The 16,437-nt window shown below is 46.8% G+C and overlaps 2 protein-coding genes across 4 annotated transcripts in view; one reads left to right on the top strand and one right to left on the bottom strand.

Moving 5' to 3' along the window:
- The window catches only part of SMCR8 (SMCR8-C9orf72 complex subunit), a gene marked incomplete in the record, with an annotated part of 7,116 nt that extends 6,454 nt beyond the window's left edge, over nucleotides 1–662 (top strand). The window contains 1 exon segment of the mRNA XM_056535544.1: nucleotides 1–662. Coding sequence (XP_056391519.1) covers nucleotides 1–158 — 158 coding nt within the window.
- An 11,001-nt stretch (nucleotides 663–11,663) lies between these two features.
- The window catches only part of SHMT1 (serine hydroxymethyltransferase 1), a 54,322-nt gene continuing 49,548 nt past the window's right edge, over nucleotides 11,664–16,437 (bottom strand). For all 3 annotated transcript variants that reach the window (XM_056535564.1, XM_056535563.1, XM_056535562.1), the window contains exons 10-12: nucleotides 16,189–16,305; nucleotides 15,854–15,964; nucleotides 11,664–12,418 (exon numbers count right to left, since the gene is read on the bottom strand). In XM_056535564.1, the coding sequence (XP_056391539.1) occupies nucleotides 12,246–12,418; nucleotides 15,854–15,964; nucleotides 16,189–16,305 (401 nt within the window). In that variant the 3' untranslated portion in view covers nucleotides 11,664–12,245. The remainder of the gene's footprint in view (nucleotides 12,419–15,853; nucleotides 15,965–16,188; nucleotides 16,306–16,437) is intronic.

Raw genomic sequence — 16,437 nt, 5'->3', positions numbered from 1 at the left:
CCTTCCTCCAGCAGCTCCTTGGCCTCTCCCAGGAGGACAGTAAGATCGTAGAATACCTCTCGGAGCTCCTCAAAATGTATTACCTAAGGGAATCGGGGACGCAGCTGCTTCCTGTGCTCAGATTTGACTATATCCCCAGCGTTTTATACAAGATTTGATGTCTTCCCCCCCCCCCCTATAGACACCTGTGGATGTATAAAACTTCACAGCATGGTAGGTCTGCACTGCGGCCCACAGAAGGATCCGGAGGGGTCATCTTATCTTTTGCCTTTTTTGTTTGTCACTTGTTTCTACTACTGAGGGCCTAAAACCGTTTTCTACAACCTGCGACACTCCGGCTGTTGCGAAACTACAACTCCCAGTATGCCTGGACAGCCAACGGCTGTCCAGGCATGCTGGGAGTTGTAGTTTCGCAACAGCCGGAGTGTCACAGGTTGGAAATCGCAGACCTAGACTGAGAGGCGTTGAATGGGACACTAACCTTAAAATCTAATTGTCTTGCAGGTAAATCTATTCCATTGTTCTCTGTTATCAGCCACAGAGACCGACTGTACCCCCCCCCCCCCCGTTCACCACATTGTCACTTGTTGGGACAATATCATCCATAGGTGTGACTGATATCAGGTGCTGGAGTTTATGCACTTTTAAAGGGAATAAAAAAAAAAAAAAAAAAAAAAAAGCTCTTTTCCAAAAAACAGCGCCACAACGTTCTCAGGTTGGCTGCGGTATTACAACTTGGCTCCATTCTTGTCAATAAAACTGATCTGCAATGCGGCACACAACCAGAGGTGGCACATTTTTTATTATTTTTATTTTTTTAATAATCAGCTCTGTTTTTCTTATCCCGAATAACCCACTTAAAGGGGTTCTCTGCTGCCCAGCGTCCGGAAGTTTATTACTATCACAGCGGTCGCGCCCCCTTCCCATAGACTTTGGTTGAGGGGGCGGGGGCGTGACATCACGAGGGGGCGGCCTCGAACACGGAAGCCCGCACACAGCGTTTGGAGTTATAAACTTCCAGATGCTGCGAGCGGAGCTCCAGATGGCAGGGCAGCGGAGAACCCCTTTTTAAAGGAATGTTTCGGCAGAAGAAAAAAAAAACAACTATCGAATAAGTCTCTTAGTCAGGAGCGCGTGTCGTCTACCGGTAAACGGCACGTGCTCCATTCATTCCGATGATTCCCGAGTGCTGTCGGGTCTTTTTGGTGCTCCCAAAAGATTGATTGGCGTCTGCAGCACGCGCTCCTCACTGAGCACTGGGGCCCCGTCCCGGTGATCACAGGGGGGGAGGGGGCCAGTGGATAGGGGATACATTTTTTTTTTTTTTTGCCAGAGATCTCCTTTAAAGGGGTACTCCACTGGAAAACATTTTCTTTTATACCAACTGGTGCCAGAAAGTTAAACAAATTTGTAAATGACTTCTATTAAAAAAAAAATCTTAATCCTTCCAGTACTTATCAGCCGCTGTATGCTACAGAGGAAGTTCTTTTCTTTTTTAGTTTCCTTTCAGTCTGACCACAGTGCTCTCTGCGGACACCTCTGTCCATAGCAGGATAGGTTTGCTATGGGGATTTGCTCCTACTCTGGACAGTTCCTAAAATGGACAGAGGTGTCAGCAGAGAGCACTGTGGTCAGGCAGAAAGGAAATTCAAAAAGAAAATAATTTCCTCTGTAGTATACAGCAGCTGATAAGTACTAGAAGGATTAAGATTTTTTTTTAATAGAAGTAATTTACAAATCTATTTAACTTTCTGGCACCTGTAGATTTAAAAGTAAATGTTTTCCAGCGGAGAACCCCTTTAAGGTTATGTTTACACTACAGAATCCGCTGGGAGATTCCTGCGCACAAATCTAGCATCGGTGTTAATGCGTTTTCCGTTGACCAATTCACATTGAAGAATTGGAGCGTCAAATAATTCTGCTGCAGAAATGGACCTGCCGAGAGGAAGAATGCATTCATTCATGCAGCAGAATTACGTGAGGACTGCATGATGCAGTGCTTACCAACCATGGAGCCTCCTGCTGTTGCCAAACTACAACTCCCAGCATGCCGGTAGTTGTAGTTTTGCAACAGCTGGAGGCACAATGGTTGGGAAACATACCTAGAGATTGCAATGTCAGGATGCTAAAATGCGCGATAGTGGATGCACTCGGGGCGTCATCCAGCATGTTTTGATTTCTGCGGACCGTTAAAGGGGTATTCCACCCCAAGACATCTTATCCCCTATCCAAAGGATAAAGCATAAGATGTTTGATTGGGGGGGTCTGGCTGCTGGGACCCCCTGCGATCCCCATGGGTTTGGGTGGCCGTGATATCGTGCCATGCCCCCTCGATGTCACACCACGCCCCCTTCCATTCATTTTTTTTGGCAAGGGGATAAGATGTCTAGGAGCGAAATACCCCTTTTAAGTTAACTTACCCAATGCCACTTGACCTTAGTCAGATCGCAGGGGGTCCGACTGCTGGGACCCCTTGTGATCTCTTGTACAAGGCTCCAGCTCTCCTAAATGGAGCCGTGTCAACCAGCACACGAAGCGGCAGCCGACCCGCCTCCTCCCATAGACATGCATGGAGGGGCGTGACATCACAACCACTGCAGCCGGAACCCAGCGTTCGTTCAGAACGCCAGGTGCTGTGCGGAGATCCCGGGGGTCCCAGTGATCAGACATCTTCTCCCCTATCCCTTGTATAAGGGATAAGATGTCTAGCGGCGGATTACCCCTTAAAGGGGTACTCCGCTGAATTTTTTAATCAACTGGCGCTAGAAAGTTAAACAGATTTGGAAATTACTTCTATTAAAAACTCTTAATCCTTCCAGTACTTATCAGCTGCTGTATACTACAGAGGAAATTCTTTTCTGTTTGAATTTCCTTTCTGCCTGACCACAGTGCTCTCTGCTGACACCTCTGTCCATTTTAGCAAATCCCCCATAGCAAACCTCTCCTGTTCTGGACAGTTCCTGACACAGACAGAGGTGTCAGCAGAGAGCACTGTGGTCAGGCAGAAAGGAAATTCAGAAAGAAAAGACCTTCCTCTGTTGGGAAACTCTACCCTAGAACAGTGTTTTCCAACCTTTTGGCTCTTCAGCGGTTGCAAAACTAAAACTCCCAGCATGCAGAGGACATACTGAGCGTTGTAGTATAACAGAGCCACATGTCTAGAGACATTTGCTTCTTTATAATATTATAATTATTTTCATATAATAAAGTATTATAGGCTTCAGAATTTTAAGGTTAGTGGCCATTTAACCCCCTCTCAGCCGGACGCTTGCATGCTTCATATTGTTCAGTGTTAGTTCTGACGTCTCGTAATTTATTAGTTTTTTTTTTTTTAAGTTCGCACATGTCGTCTGGGTCACATGTTTTTGGTTCCCCCCCCCCCCCCCCCCCCCCCTTATCCATGTAATCATTTGCACTAATGAAGACTTGTGAGGATCATGTGTGTGTCCATCTTGTGACACGGATACAAGGAGATCTGGCGTGAGGCTGCCAGATGTTGGACGCGGTTCATCAAACATATTAGTTGCCCTCCCTTTACGGCATATCGGTAATTCACCCCCAGGCACAAAATGTGTGATGTTGCCATTTTTTGTTGTGCCAGTATGGTCACCTGCAAATAATGTGTTATGACACGCGAAAAGTAAATCTCATTGTTAATGTAAACTTTTTGTTTCCATTTTTAAGATCTCTGCTTGCTGTCGCATTCACAGGATGTGCACAATGTAAGAGAAGAAAACTCATGATTCGTTATAGCCATACCAGCAGCTAAGTAAGCAAGGGAGAATAGTTAGTGAAGGTTTCTATTCAGTGACAGCAAGCAGAGATCTGTAAGGAATTGGAACACAAAGTATATTAGAAAGTTGCAAAACTTAGACCGTTATATTGCATTGTTTATGTAACTGGAACATCCCCATTAGTGCAGTGTTTCCAGCTGTTGCAAAACTACAACTCCCAGCATGGGATGATAGGAGTTTTACAACAGCTGGAGGAACTTATTTTTTTGTTAATCAACTGGTTCCAGAAAGTTAAACAGATTTGTAAATTACATCTGTTAAAAAAAACTTTAATCTTCCAGTACTTTTTAGCAGCTGTATGCTACAGAGGAAGTTCTTTTCTTTCATTTCTTTTTTGTCTTGTCCACAGTGCTCTCTGCTGACACCTCTGTCCGTGTCAGGAACTGTCCAGAGCAGGAGGAAATCCTCATAGCAAACCTATGCTGCTCTGGACAGTTCCTGACACGGACAGAGGTGTCAGCAGAGAGCACTGTGGACAAGACAAAGGAAATTCAAAAAGTAAAGAATTTCCTGTGTAGCATACAGCTGCTAAAAAGTACTGGAAGGATTAAAAATATTGTATAGAAGTAATTTAAAAATCTGTAACTTTCTGGCACCAGTTCATAAAATAAATAAATAAATTCCACCGGTGTATCCTTTTAAGGCCAGGGTGCCTTCAGCTGTTGCAAAACTACAACTCCCAGCATGCCAACAGCTTAGTTTCACAACTACTGGAAAAGTTGTAGATCCCTGCTTTGGCACTATAGGTGTCAGCAAGCCCTAAGGAAGTGAACCCTGGCAACAGTGGGGTCATGTGACCTCCTGTTCAGGGATAAGGTTCCTATGCAACAGCCTGATAGTTTAATGGTGCAATACCGCCCCCTATTGGAAGCTTATTGGGTTACATAGTAAAATGATGTTACATAACCAGACTTTGCACTGTTGTTTTTCTTTTGTCTGTATCATCTCTGTAAATTAGCACAATGTGAATTAGGTTTCTATTATCTGATTTTCTTTATAAAACTGTGAATGTTACCGCCGCTTATCCTGTCCTTCAGCCAAAGCACACTGGGGGGGTTGGCAAGGGCCTCATTGCAAGGTAACCGAACTCCTCCAGTGCCTTCTACTCCGAACATATAACACTCAGGGTTCAACTACGACCGCAGGCTACAAAGCAATACAAAAAACTACGGACATCTGCTTCCCAACTACTACACTCCAATCTACACAATTGGAGTTGAGCGAACTTACAGTAAACCTTGCAGCTCGGCTGTTGATTACTTTAGTCTGCATAAATCAGTTCAGCTTTCCAAGGACTCTGGTTGCCTGGAAAAGTCCGGGATGACAGTCTTAGGTCTCCTAGGTCTGTATCCACCTTTTCCAGGCAACTGGAGCCCTTGGAAAGCTGAACTAATTTACGCAGACTAAAGTAATCAACAGCCGAGCTGCAAGGTTTTACTGTAAATTCGCTCAACTCTATCCACAATGTTAAACCTTTGTTACACTAACTTGCAGGAGGATGGGGGTTGTAGTGGTAGAGCAGCTGGTGTACCAAAGATTTCTCAACCCAGTCCTGGTGAATATTATATTGGTGCATGCGAGGACCCCTCATCTGTGATCACAAAAACGCTGCATGAATCCAAATTTTGTGTTGTCGGAATCTGTCACGACAGGATATCCATCTCAATAAATAATGGATTTATCTCTGCCTCATGTCTACATGGCTGGTTATTGCTTTTTGTCAATGGATCGTGTTGTGTGGGGGAAGATGGATCACAACTAGTACGGTATGTAAACAGTCCAGTGGTCTCCAAACTGTGGACCTCCAGATGTTGCAAAACTACAACTCCCAGCATGCTAAGTTGTAGTTTCTCTATCGGCTCCATTGGGGGACACAGACAGTGGGTGTATGCTGCTGTCTCTAGGAGGTGTGACACGATGGTAATAAAAAAAAAAAAAAAAACGGCCCCTCCCAGCAGGATACACCCGCCTTCAGGCCCTGAGGTAATCAGTTTAAGCTTAGTGTCTGAAGGAGGTGGACATGGTCTGGTTTGCTCCAGACCAGGTCTACTGTTTTTTGTTTTCCTAGTATAGGGACGTGTTAGTTTTTTATTCCTTTTTCTTTTCTTTTCTGTTTTCAGGTGGGGACTCAGAGACTGCGGTTCCTCGTTTCCCCATTGCGAGTAAGGGGGCACAGACATTGCGTATATGCGCCGTTAAACCCCCCCCCTCACCAACGGCCAGTGCCTGGATGGTACCTCATGGGTCTGGGTCCCCCTATGTCTCTGCTCTCCTCGCTGGCGCTGTAGCAGCTAGGCGTGATGCAGGGACCATAAGCTGGCTGAAGACTTCATTGAAGACTCCATTAGGTAAGTTCTTCTGATTGAGGTAAGTACTTTCCCCCCCTTTTTCTCCATAGGTACGGAGCTCGCAACCTCTGGAGACCCCCTGTTTTTGGCCCACCTTCAGTTTATGGGGCTGGTTTATACAGGGGCTGCATTTTTTATTGGGGGTGCAGTGGCACCTAAGGGGGCATATATGTAGGGCATGTGTTTTGGGGCACTTTACTATGGTGTGTGTGTGTGTGCGCGCTTGGTTCTACTACCCCAGCGCCTTTATATGCGGCTGTTAGCCGCGGCGCTGTTTCGGGCCGGGCGCTCTCAGCGCCGGCTTACTTTCATTTTCCCTCAGCGCCTTATTCGCGGCTGATAGCCGCGGCGCTGCTACGAGTCGGGCACTTCAGCGCCGGCTTACTTTCACTTCTGCCGGCGTTTAGGCCGCCCGCCCTATTCCCCCGAGCGCTATTCGGACTTGACATGGCGCTCGGGACATGGTGCGGGCGCCATGACTGTTCTTCGGTCGTCTGTAGCTCCGCCCACTGGTCTGGAGCTCTCAGGGGCGCGAAGCAGCGTCCAATCAGCGCAGTGGGAGCAGTTTTTCTATGTGAAGGGGCCGGTTACCGTGTGCCTTGCTTCTGGCACGCCCCTCCCTTCCTATTGGCTGGCCTGTTCAGTATCTCTGAGTGCAGGGAGCGGGTTTTCTCTGCAGCTAACGGGACGCAGTCTAGGGGAGAAAGTTCATGGGAAAGGTCTCCTCTCTAGGGCTATTCTCCCTCTACGCAGAAACCTGGAATTTCAGTGCCTTATGTGTGTAGCACTGTGATGCTAAAATGCCTGGCTCTGCCTAGACCTGTAGCCCTGTCTGCTCCACTGCTCCCCCAGACCCCCGGGTGCTCCCTGACTACGCCGCCCCCCCCGGTCCCGGTGGGTTGAGCCGCTACTCCAGCCCGGGTTTCTTCCCTGACCCAGTATATTGCTGACTTGACCCAATTCTCCATTCGGTGGCTGAGGTCTCACGGGAAGTGGTGTCCGCCTTTAAGGGGTCTTCTCTTGCAGGACCCCTGGGAGGGCTGCTTCTCATCTCCTGGTACTTCACGCTCTCACAAGCGTGCTAGGGGTGCCTCGTCTGCATTGAGTCTTCAGATAAGACGAGAGCGTTCCTCTCGCACGCCCCCCCCCCCCTCTCTGTCATCTGGGCACAAACGTCGCTCCTTCAGAGGAAGTTCTCGGGTTGCTGCTCTGCCACGCCAGAGCCGCGTACCCAGTCTGGGTCACCCACTTCCAGGGCTACCTCTGCTCATTCATTTCCCTGGTGGACGAGGCTTCCGAGCCGGGATCTGACTCAGAGGACCGCTCGGACTCATTGCAACGGTGAACTCATTGGTGACAGCCATAAGAGACACCTTTCACTTGGAGGACACAGGATCTTCGGATGTCATCCAGAAGTATCCTTTCATCGTGCTAAGCCAGCACCTCAATAGTTCAGCTCTCACGCTGACTTCGACATTCTGGTATCCGCAGGGAGACATCCAGACAAGAGGTTCCCGGGAATCAAGACAATTCAAGAAGGCTACGTTATCCTTTTGACAAGGATTTGTCGCTTAGGTGGTTTCTCCTCCCTCTTTGGATCCACCAATCTCCAGGATCTCTAAGGCGACTACACTGCCTCTGGCAGATGCCGCCGCCTTCAAGGGTTCCACGGACAAGAAGGTAGAATATTAGCGAAGTTCGCTTCGGAAGCAACTGGCTCTTCTCTTCTTCTCATCTTCGCCTCGACATGGGTGTCCAAGGCCCTGTCGGAGTGGTGCCAAAACCCCCATCAGGATATCTTCGCGGGACAGACGTCTGGCGCTCCGGTCGGGGGTCCGCTCCCTTCGGCCCCAGGTATCAGTCTCCCTCCGTACTTGTATGGAGGTCCTGGGTCGGATGGTGGCAACTATGGAGGCCATACCCTTTGCCCAGTTTCATTACCGCCCCCTACATCTGGCGATTCTCTCTTGATGGGACAGGTCTATCGATCGGCAGATTGTTCTCCACGCAGGGTCCGCCAGTCTTTGCTCTGGTGGGTTCCGCCCCCCCTTCTCCTTCAAAGGCCGTCGTTTCTTCCTTCTCTGGCAGGTGGTTACAACGGATGCCAGCCTGTCGGGCTGGGGCGGCGTGTTCCGGGATTGGACAGTTCAGGGACTCTGGTCTCCCCTGGAGACCCTTCTTCCGATAAACATACTGGAATTGCGGGCGATTCTTCTTATTCATTGGGAGTTCCGTCTTCAGTCCTGTCCTGTCCGTGTTCTGTCAGATAACGCCACATCCGTGGCGTACATAAATCGACAGGACAGCTCTCGCAGCTCGGCAGCCATGGCCGAGGTGACCAAGATTCTCTCTTGGACGGGGAACAAGGTTCCGGCCATCTCCGCGATTCACATTCCGGGAGTGCTCCACTGGGAAGTGGACTTCCTCAGTCTGTCTTCACCGACCCCGGCGAGTGGTCCCTTCATCCGGAGGTCTTTGTGCAGCTCTGCGACCTCTGGGGCATTCCGGAAGTGGACCTCTTCGCGTTCCTGCTCAATCGCTTGATCCCTCCGTTGATGTCCAAGTCCCGGGACCCTCAGGATCTGCAATGGACGCCCTAGTGGTTTCTTGGGCAGGATTCGCCCTACCCTATTTGTTCCCTCCTCTTCCGCTCTTTCCCAGGGTGCTGAGGAAGATCAAAGCAGAGGACGTTCCCGCCATTCTGGTAGCTTCAGATTGGCCCCCGAAGGTCGTGGTACGCCGACTTAGTCAGGCTCCTGGACGACACTCCCCTGCGCCTATCGCTCCGCCCGGACCTACTCGCTCAGGGTCCTCTTTGCCACCCCATTTTACAGTCGCTACATTCGACGGCGTGGCAGTTGAGACTGCGGTTCTGAGGGCCGCGAGTTCTCTTCCCAGTCATTCACAACTTGCTCAAGGCTCGTAAGCCCTCCTCCGCAAGAATTTACCACTGTTCTTGGCAGTCTTATCTTCGTTGGTGTGCGGCTCAAGGCTTCTCTCCGGTAACCTTCTCGGTTCCCGTCCTCTCTCCTTTTTGCAGTCGGGGTTGGAACTGGGGTTGTCTCTCAGTTCCCTTAAAGGTCAGGTTTTGGCCTTGCTATTCTTTTCCAGCGGCCTCTGGCTTCAATTTCTTATGTCCGGACCTTCCTTCAAGGAGTAGCGCACGCTGTTCCTCCTCTCACCCTTGAGACTTGATTGGTTCTGAGTGCCCTCCAGGGTGCAACCTTGGAGCCCCTTAGAGAGGTGTCTCTCCGCCTCCTTTCTTGGAAAGTGGCATTTCTTGTGGCTATCACCTCCATCCGGAGGGTGTCTGAACTGGCAGCTCTTTCCTGCCGTTCTCAGTTTCATGTAATCCATCAGGACAAGGTCGTTTTTACGGCCAGATCCTTCCTTTTTGCCCAAGGTGGTCTCGGCTTTTCATCTCAATGAGGACATTGTCCTCCCGTCCTTTTGTCCTGCTCCCTCTCATCCGGAGGAGCACTTACTACACAAGCTGGAAGTAGTCTGGGCTGTTCGGGCTTATCCTTCCATCTCTCTCCATTTTGTCAGTGTGATTCCTTTTTTGTCCTTATGGAAGGTCATCGCAAGGGACAACCTGCTTCCAAGGCCACCATTTCTAGGTGGATTCGGTCTGCCATTTCGGAAGCCTATCGCTGCAAGGGGAGGATTCCTCCTTTCAAGGTTGTAGCTCATTCCACTTGTTCTGTTGGGGCATCCTGGGCTCTCCAGAATAGAGCCTCGGCTGCGCAGATTTGCAGGCGGCTACCTGGTTGTCTTTGCACACTCTCGAGGTTTTACAGAGTTCATACTTTTGCATGGGCTGATGCTAGTCTGGGGCGTAAAGTGTTGCAGGTGGCAGTGGATCGGCCGTCTGCCTGATTACTTATCTGCCCACCCAAGGGACGGCTTTGGTACGTCCCACGGTCTGTGTCCCCCCCCCAATGGAGTCGATAGAGAAAAGGAGATTTAACACTTACCGTAAAATCTCTTTCTCGAAGGATTCATTGGGGGACACAGCTCCCGCCCTTTTTGGGATTTTCTGTCAGAGGGTGTGTTCAGTTATGTTTTTTTCTTCTGCTTCTCTAACAGTTTTGGGTCTTCTTGACCAGAGTGTCTCCTCCTATTGCTCTAGAACTTAAACTGATTACCTCAGAGCCTGAAGGCGGGTATATCCTGCTGGGAGGAGCTGACTTTTTTTTTTATTACCATAGTGTCAGACCTCCTAGAGACAGCAAGATACACCCACGGTCTGTGTCCCCCAATGGATCCTTCGAGAAAGAGATTTTACGGTAAGTGTTAAAAAAAATCTCCTTTTTGCAACAGCTATAGGCCACATTCACCCTAGTCCAGTGTGCCTCCAACTGTTGCAAAACAACTCCCAGCATGTCCGGACAACCTTTGAGGAGGGAGATAGAAAGGAAAATAGGTGAAGACAAAAGGAGCTCTATAATGTCCTCCATGCTGCTGCAGAAGCGTAGGCCTCAACCTACTGCAGAATGTCCGTAGTGTGAACATACCCTTAAAGGTCTCATCCACACTGCAGAGTGTGAACGGAATCTCCGCTCGCATAATTCCGCGAGCGGGGATTCAGTCTGGCAGCCGACGGCGGCAGGACTGCAGGGCACTGAGCTCTCACCATTGACTGCTATGCAGTACTCTGACTTCCGCGCAAAGAATGAACATGTTCGTTCTTTGCACGGAACAATTTCACAGTGTGAACGGGTCTCGCGGAGACCCATTCACACTAATGTTAAGTTCACACCGCGGAATTCCGTAGTGTGAACATACCCTAAGGCAGTGTTTCCCAACTAGTGTCTCTCCAGCTGTTGCAAAACTACAACTCCCAGCATGCCCGGACAGCCTTTGGCTGTCCGGGCATGCTGGGCGTTGTAGTTTTGCAACAGCTGGGGGCATGCTGGTTTGTAAACACAGGACACAGCACGTGTAAATACACCTTTTAAAAGATTTGTAGAAGAGAAAAAAAAAATTCTTACAATTTTTATGTTTAATGGAAAGACAAAATCATTCATCCAGTTGTCCTAGTGCAAAACACTGGTCAGTATCACTACAGTAGGAAGACATTTAATCCTATCCTAATAGGTGGCAACAGCACAAACAGGAAGGGACCCGTGATATCACGAGGCCAGTGGTCTCCAAACTAGACCAACGGCTGCTGCAAAACTACAACTCCCAGCATGCCCTGACAGTTGTTTGCTGTTCAGCCATGCTGAGAGTAATAGATCTGCAACAGCTGGAGGAACACTGCATTAGGCACATGGACCCATTATTCAGCTTTTAGGACAATGACTGTCATGGCCACATGACAATCAAGGGTGAACACTAGTACTCTGAGCAGAGTGGGGTGGCTGGGAGGGGTGTGATTAACCCCTATTTGCACAGTAATTTTATTTTGGAGGGATAAAAAAAAAAAATTTTAAATGGGGGTTACAAAGTTAAAGGGGTACTCCACTAGAAAACATTCTTTTAAATCAACTGGTGCCAGAAAATTAAACAGATTAGTAATTTACTTCTATAAAAAAAAAAAAAACTCAATCCTTCCAGTACTTATCAGCAGCTGTATACTACAGAGGAAATTATTTTCTTCAATTTCCTTCTGTCCAGAGCAGGAGAAAATCCCCATAGCAAACTTCTCTTGCTCTGGACAGTTCCTGACATGGACAGAGGTGTCAGCAGAGCACTTGTGCTCAGGCTGAAAGGAAATTCAAAAAGAAAAGAACTTCCTGTGGATTATACAGCAGCTGATAAGTACTGGAAGGATTGGGATTTTTTTTTTAATAGAAGTAATTTACAAATCTGTTTAACTTTCTGGCACCAGTTGATTTAAAATAAAAATGTTTTCCAGAGCAGTACCCCTTTAAGAAAGATTCTGGTCCAGAAGCTCCCGTCTGAGAAGGACATGTGATTGTGCCCGGGGGCCAGAATGAAATCACATTTCCTATTAATAGCCGTGTTTCATAAGACTTATTCCAGTGTATCCTTTTTCTAAGTAGAGCAGCGGTAAGTGTGGCATCGACCACGACAAATCTAATCTAGGCCCTATCTCCCCTCCATTATAAGAGGGAAGGCCAGATCTGCACCTCATTCACAAGTCCGGCAGGCCAGGTATAGGGAATGAGCTGGAGAACTGCTCCACCTCCTCCTTCAGGGAAGAGATCTTCTCCCGGTGTTTGCCTTCAGACGCCAGTTTGTCCTTAAAATCCTTAAGTGTCGCCTTGGGGTTCATATCGTACTGAATCTCCAGTGTGAGCAAAATGCCTGGTAAAAGAGAGATCAGTGAGAAAAAAAATGAGCACATGAGATAAGACCAGTGTTATCCAAACCATGAGTCTCCAGCTGTTGCAAAACTACAACTCCCAGCATGCCCGGACAGCCAACGGCTGTCCGGGTATGCTGGGAGTTATAGTTTTGCAACAGCTGGAGACGCACTATTTGAAAAAAAGTGGATTAGACCTTATGCATTCTGCACTGGATAACTTGCAGTGTTGACTTGTTTTAGCTACTGGGAAACTACGGCCAAGATGCTGTTGACAGATCTAAGGCTAAGTTTCCACTTGGTTTTTTCTCTGGCAGTTTTTGAGCAAAAGTCAGAAGTGGATCCATAAGTGAGGAGAAGTGTAAGGCTAGGTTTCCACTTAGTTTTCCAAAAACTGCCAGAAAAAAAAACCAAAGTGGAAACCTAGCCTTACACTTCTCACTTATGGATCCACTTCTGACTTTGGCTCAAAAACTGCAGTGGCAGTTTTCCAAAAACTGCCAGAAAAAAAAAAAAAAAAAAAAAAACGCCACTGCAGTTTTTGAGCCAAAGCCAGAAATGTATTAAAAAGGAATGAGAAATATAAAGGAAGGACTTACACTTCTCCTCCCTGATGGATCCACTTCTGACTTTGGCTCAAAAACTGCCTGAAAAAAACCCAAGTGGGAACCTAGCCTAAGTTCTTCCTTTATATGTCCTATTCCTTTTGAATACACTTCTGGCTTTGGCTCAAAAACTGCAGTGGCAGATATCCAAAAACTGCCAGAGAAAAAAAAACAAGTGGAAACTTAGCCTAAGGCTGCATGCACACCATGTTTTTTGCAATACAATTCCCGTATACGTTTTTTCAGTGTGAAAAACGCACGGAACCGTATTGAAAACTATATGCCAAACGAGGCATCAGGTTGCATCCGTTTATATCTTCTTGTACGGTTTTGTCCATTTTTTTTTTCCCCCTGTACCCAAAACCGTAGCCTGTAGCCTACAGGTACACGCACACCACGTTTTTGCAATACATTTCCCGTATCAGGTTTTTGATTAAAAATAAAAAAAAATACGGATTCCTCAAAACCGGACTAAACTATCAAAACGTGTGTACAAATTTTAACCCATATACGGTTTGAAAAATGATGTCCGGTTGCTTCTGTTTAAGAAAAAAAAAAAAAAAGTATACGTTTTTAACTTTTCACTCCATTATGAATAAAGTTTCACTTGTTTAATTGAAATTCCAAGAAAAAAAAAAAACTGTGCAAAGTCAAAAACCGTATGGAACCGTACGCACATACAGTTCTGTACAGTTCCCATTGACTCCCATTTAATTAAAAAAAAAAAATATATAAAAAATACGGTTTAATAAGATTTTTCAACCAGAGCAAAAAACGTAGTGGTCTACGGTTTTGGGTACAGGTAAAAAAAAAATAAATAAACGTATAAGACGCAAAACAGACTAATCCAGATAATGCGTTTGACGTACGGTTTACAATGTAAAGTCAATGCATACAGTTTTGTACGTTTTTAACTTTAAAACGTATACGGGAACTGTATAGCAAAAACGTGGTGTGCGTGCAGTTTACCACGGTTTTTGTTGGTCCGGGTGAAAAAACAGATTAAACCGTATCCGTTTTTTTCAACATGGAGCCATTGAGAATTGTACAGAACGTTATGTGCGTACGGTTCCATCCGGTTTGTACCATATGGTTCCATACGGTTTTTGACTTTGCACAGTTTTTTTTTCTTGGAATTTCAATCAAACAAGTGAAACTTTATTCATAATGGAGTGAAAAGTTTAAAACGTATATTTTTTTCTTAAACACAAGCAACCGGACATCATTTTTCAAACTGTATATGGGTTAAAATTTGTACACACATTTCGATACAGTTTAGTCAGGTTTTGAGGAATCCGTTTTGTCATCAAAAACTTGATACGGGAACTGTACTGCAAAAACGTGAATGCAGCCTTATTACTAGGTTGGGTTCGTACATACTCCTGCCATGCAGCAAAATCTTATGCTTTTGGCCATTGCAAAAACCATGGTAAAGCATGTGCAGTTTTGCAAGGTGGCGATTGGCTGCATGGCACATAACCTTTTGCTTCTACTCTGGGCACTTCCTGACACGGACAGAGGTGTCAGCAGAGAGCACTGAGATCAGACAGAAAAGATCAACTCAACTTCCTCTGTATCATACAGCAGCTGATAAGTACTGGAAGGATTAAGATTTTTAAATAGAAGTAATTTACAAATCTGTATAACTTTCTGGCGCCAATTGACATGAAAAATATTTGTTTTCCACTGGAGTACCCCTTTTAAGCCCATAGACCTCTATGGGATTCCACACTCCCATTCACACTTCTGAATTTCCACATGTGGATTCCGCACAAGCCAGAAACCACCAAAATGAATGCGGAATCGGTGCGGATAGTCTGCCGTGTGTATAGACAAGATATTCCAAGGATAGGAGATAAGTTTCTGATCAGTGGAATAACAGGTGAGGATATGGAGATTTTTTTTTGGCTTGATAACTCCTTTAGGGTACGTTCACACGCGCGGATTTTCAGCGTATTGTACGCTGCAGATCCGCTGGTGAAGGCCCCGCTCTATGCTGGCTTTACATGTGCCTGCTCGTAGTGGTAATACGTCGCTACCAGCAGGCACACTGCAATGTGCGAGTCGCAGTATACTCGCACATCGCGGGAGCTCTCTGCCTAGCTCAGAGCAGGGAGAGCGGCCGCGATGTGCGAGTAGGCCGCGCACATCACTGCACTGTGTCTGCTCGTAGTGGCGTATGGCCACTACAAGCAGGCACATGTAAAGCCAGCATAGAGCGGGGCCTTCACCAGCGGATCTGCAGCTAAATATGCTGCGAAAATCCGTGTGTGTGAACGTACCCTTAACCACTTACCTCCCCAGGACGTATGCATACACCCTTTGTGCGGGCACATTCCCACGAATGGACGTATGCATACGTCCTACTGAGTTCCTGCTCTGCGTGACGCACTGCAGATTAGCGGCGGGAACTGGCTGTCAATTACAACTGGGATCCTGCTGCAACTGACTAGACAGAGATCCCGCCACCAGTGTTAACCCCATAGATGCCATGGCCATAGGCTGGATCTCACAGGCAAATTGTCAGTGTAATACTGACCATTATACTGCGCTGACGAGAAAAGTACTATAGTATAACCGGTAAAAATAATTGTTTTTCAAAAAATAAAAAGTATACAATACATCTTTACCAAAAAAGCCCTGAATTATAAAAATAAAAAAGTTCAGTAAATTGTAAATTGGGTATCCCCATAATTGTACAGATCCACAGAATAAAAGATATAATAAAGGACACGTCAGTCAACAGCAGCATGTAGACAGTTTCTGGAAGTCCGGAACTTCTTATACTGCATGCAATATAAATGAAATTATGTCCTAGAAACTATGACCAACCTTGGTGGATAAAGTGCGCAACTTTTTTGAAGTCCTCTTCCCGGAAACCTCGAGAAGTCAGGGCAGGGGTTCCAAACCGAAGGCCACTGGGGCGAAGGGCGCTCTTGTCACCTGCCGGGAACATAGATAGCGAATATAATGTAAATTATCAGTGACATGGTGCATATGAGGCATTGTGAGCATGTATAAAGGATTTTACCGCTGTACCACCTGACTGACACAGCAGTAATGTGCTGCAGTTCCTTGTGAATCCATTACACGCAGATTTTCTGCCTTCAGTCTATAGCCATTTCTTTATGCCTCACCTCCGATCTCTGCACGATGTTCACACTCACCTGGGCAGGTGTTCTTGTTACAAGCAATGGCGCAGGCTTCGAGCACCTTCTCCGCTCTTCCTCCGTCTGTCTTCTTGTTCCTCAGATCGACCAGAATGAGATGATTATCTGAGCCTCCTGTTAAGCGACAGAAGAAGATTCCTAGTAATGCTGATACACAGTTGATTTAAAAAAGAAAAAAAAAAAAAAAAAAAGTTTTTCCACCGGAGTACCCCTTTAAGGGTCAAGTGTCGGCTCTTTCTATTCTCT

This window comes from Hyla sarda, chromosome 8 (assembly GCF_029499605.1).
Source record: "Hyla sarda isolate aHylSar1 chromosome 8, aHylSar1.hap1, whole genome shotgun sequence".
Lineage (NCBI taxonomy): Eukaryota > Metazoa > Chordata > Amphibia > Anura > Hylidae > Hyla > Hyla sarda.
Note: the sequence above shows the minus strand (reverse complement) of the source record. Positions and strands in the feature narration are given on the sequence as shown.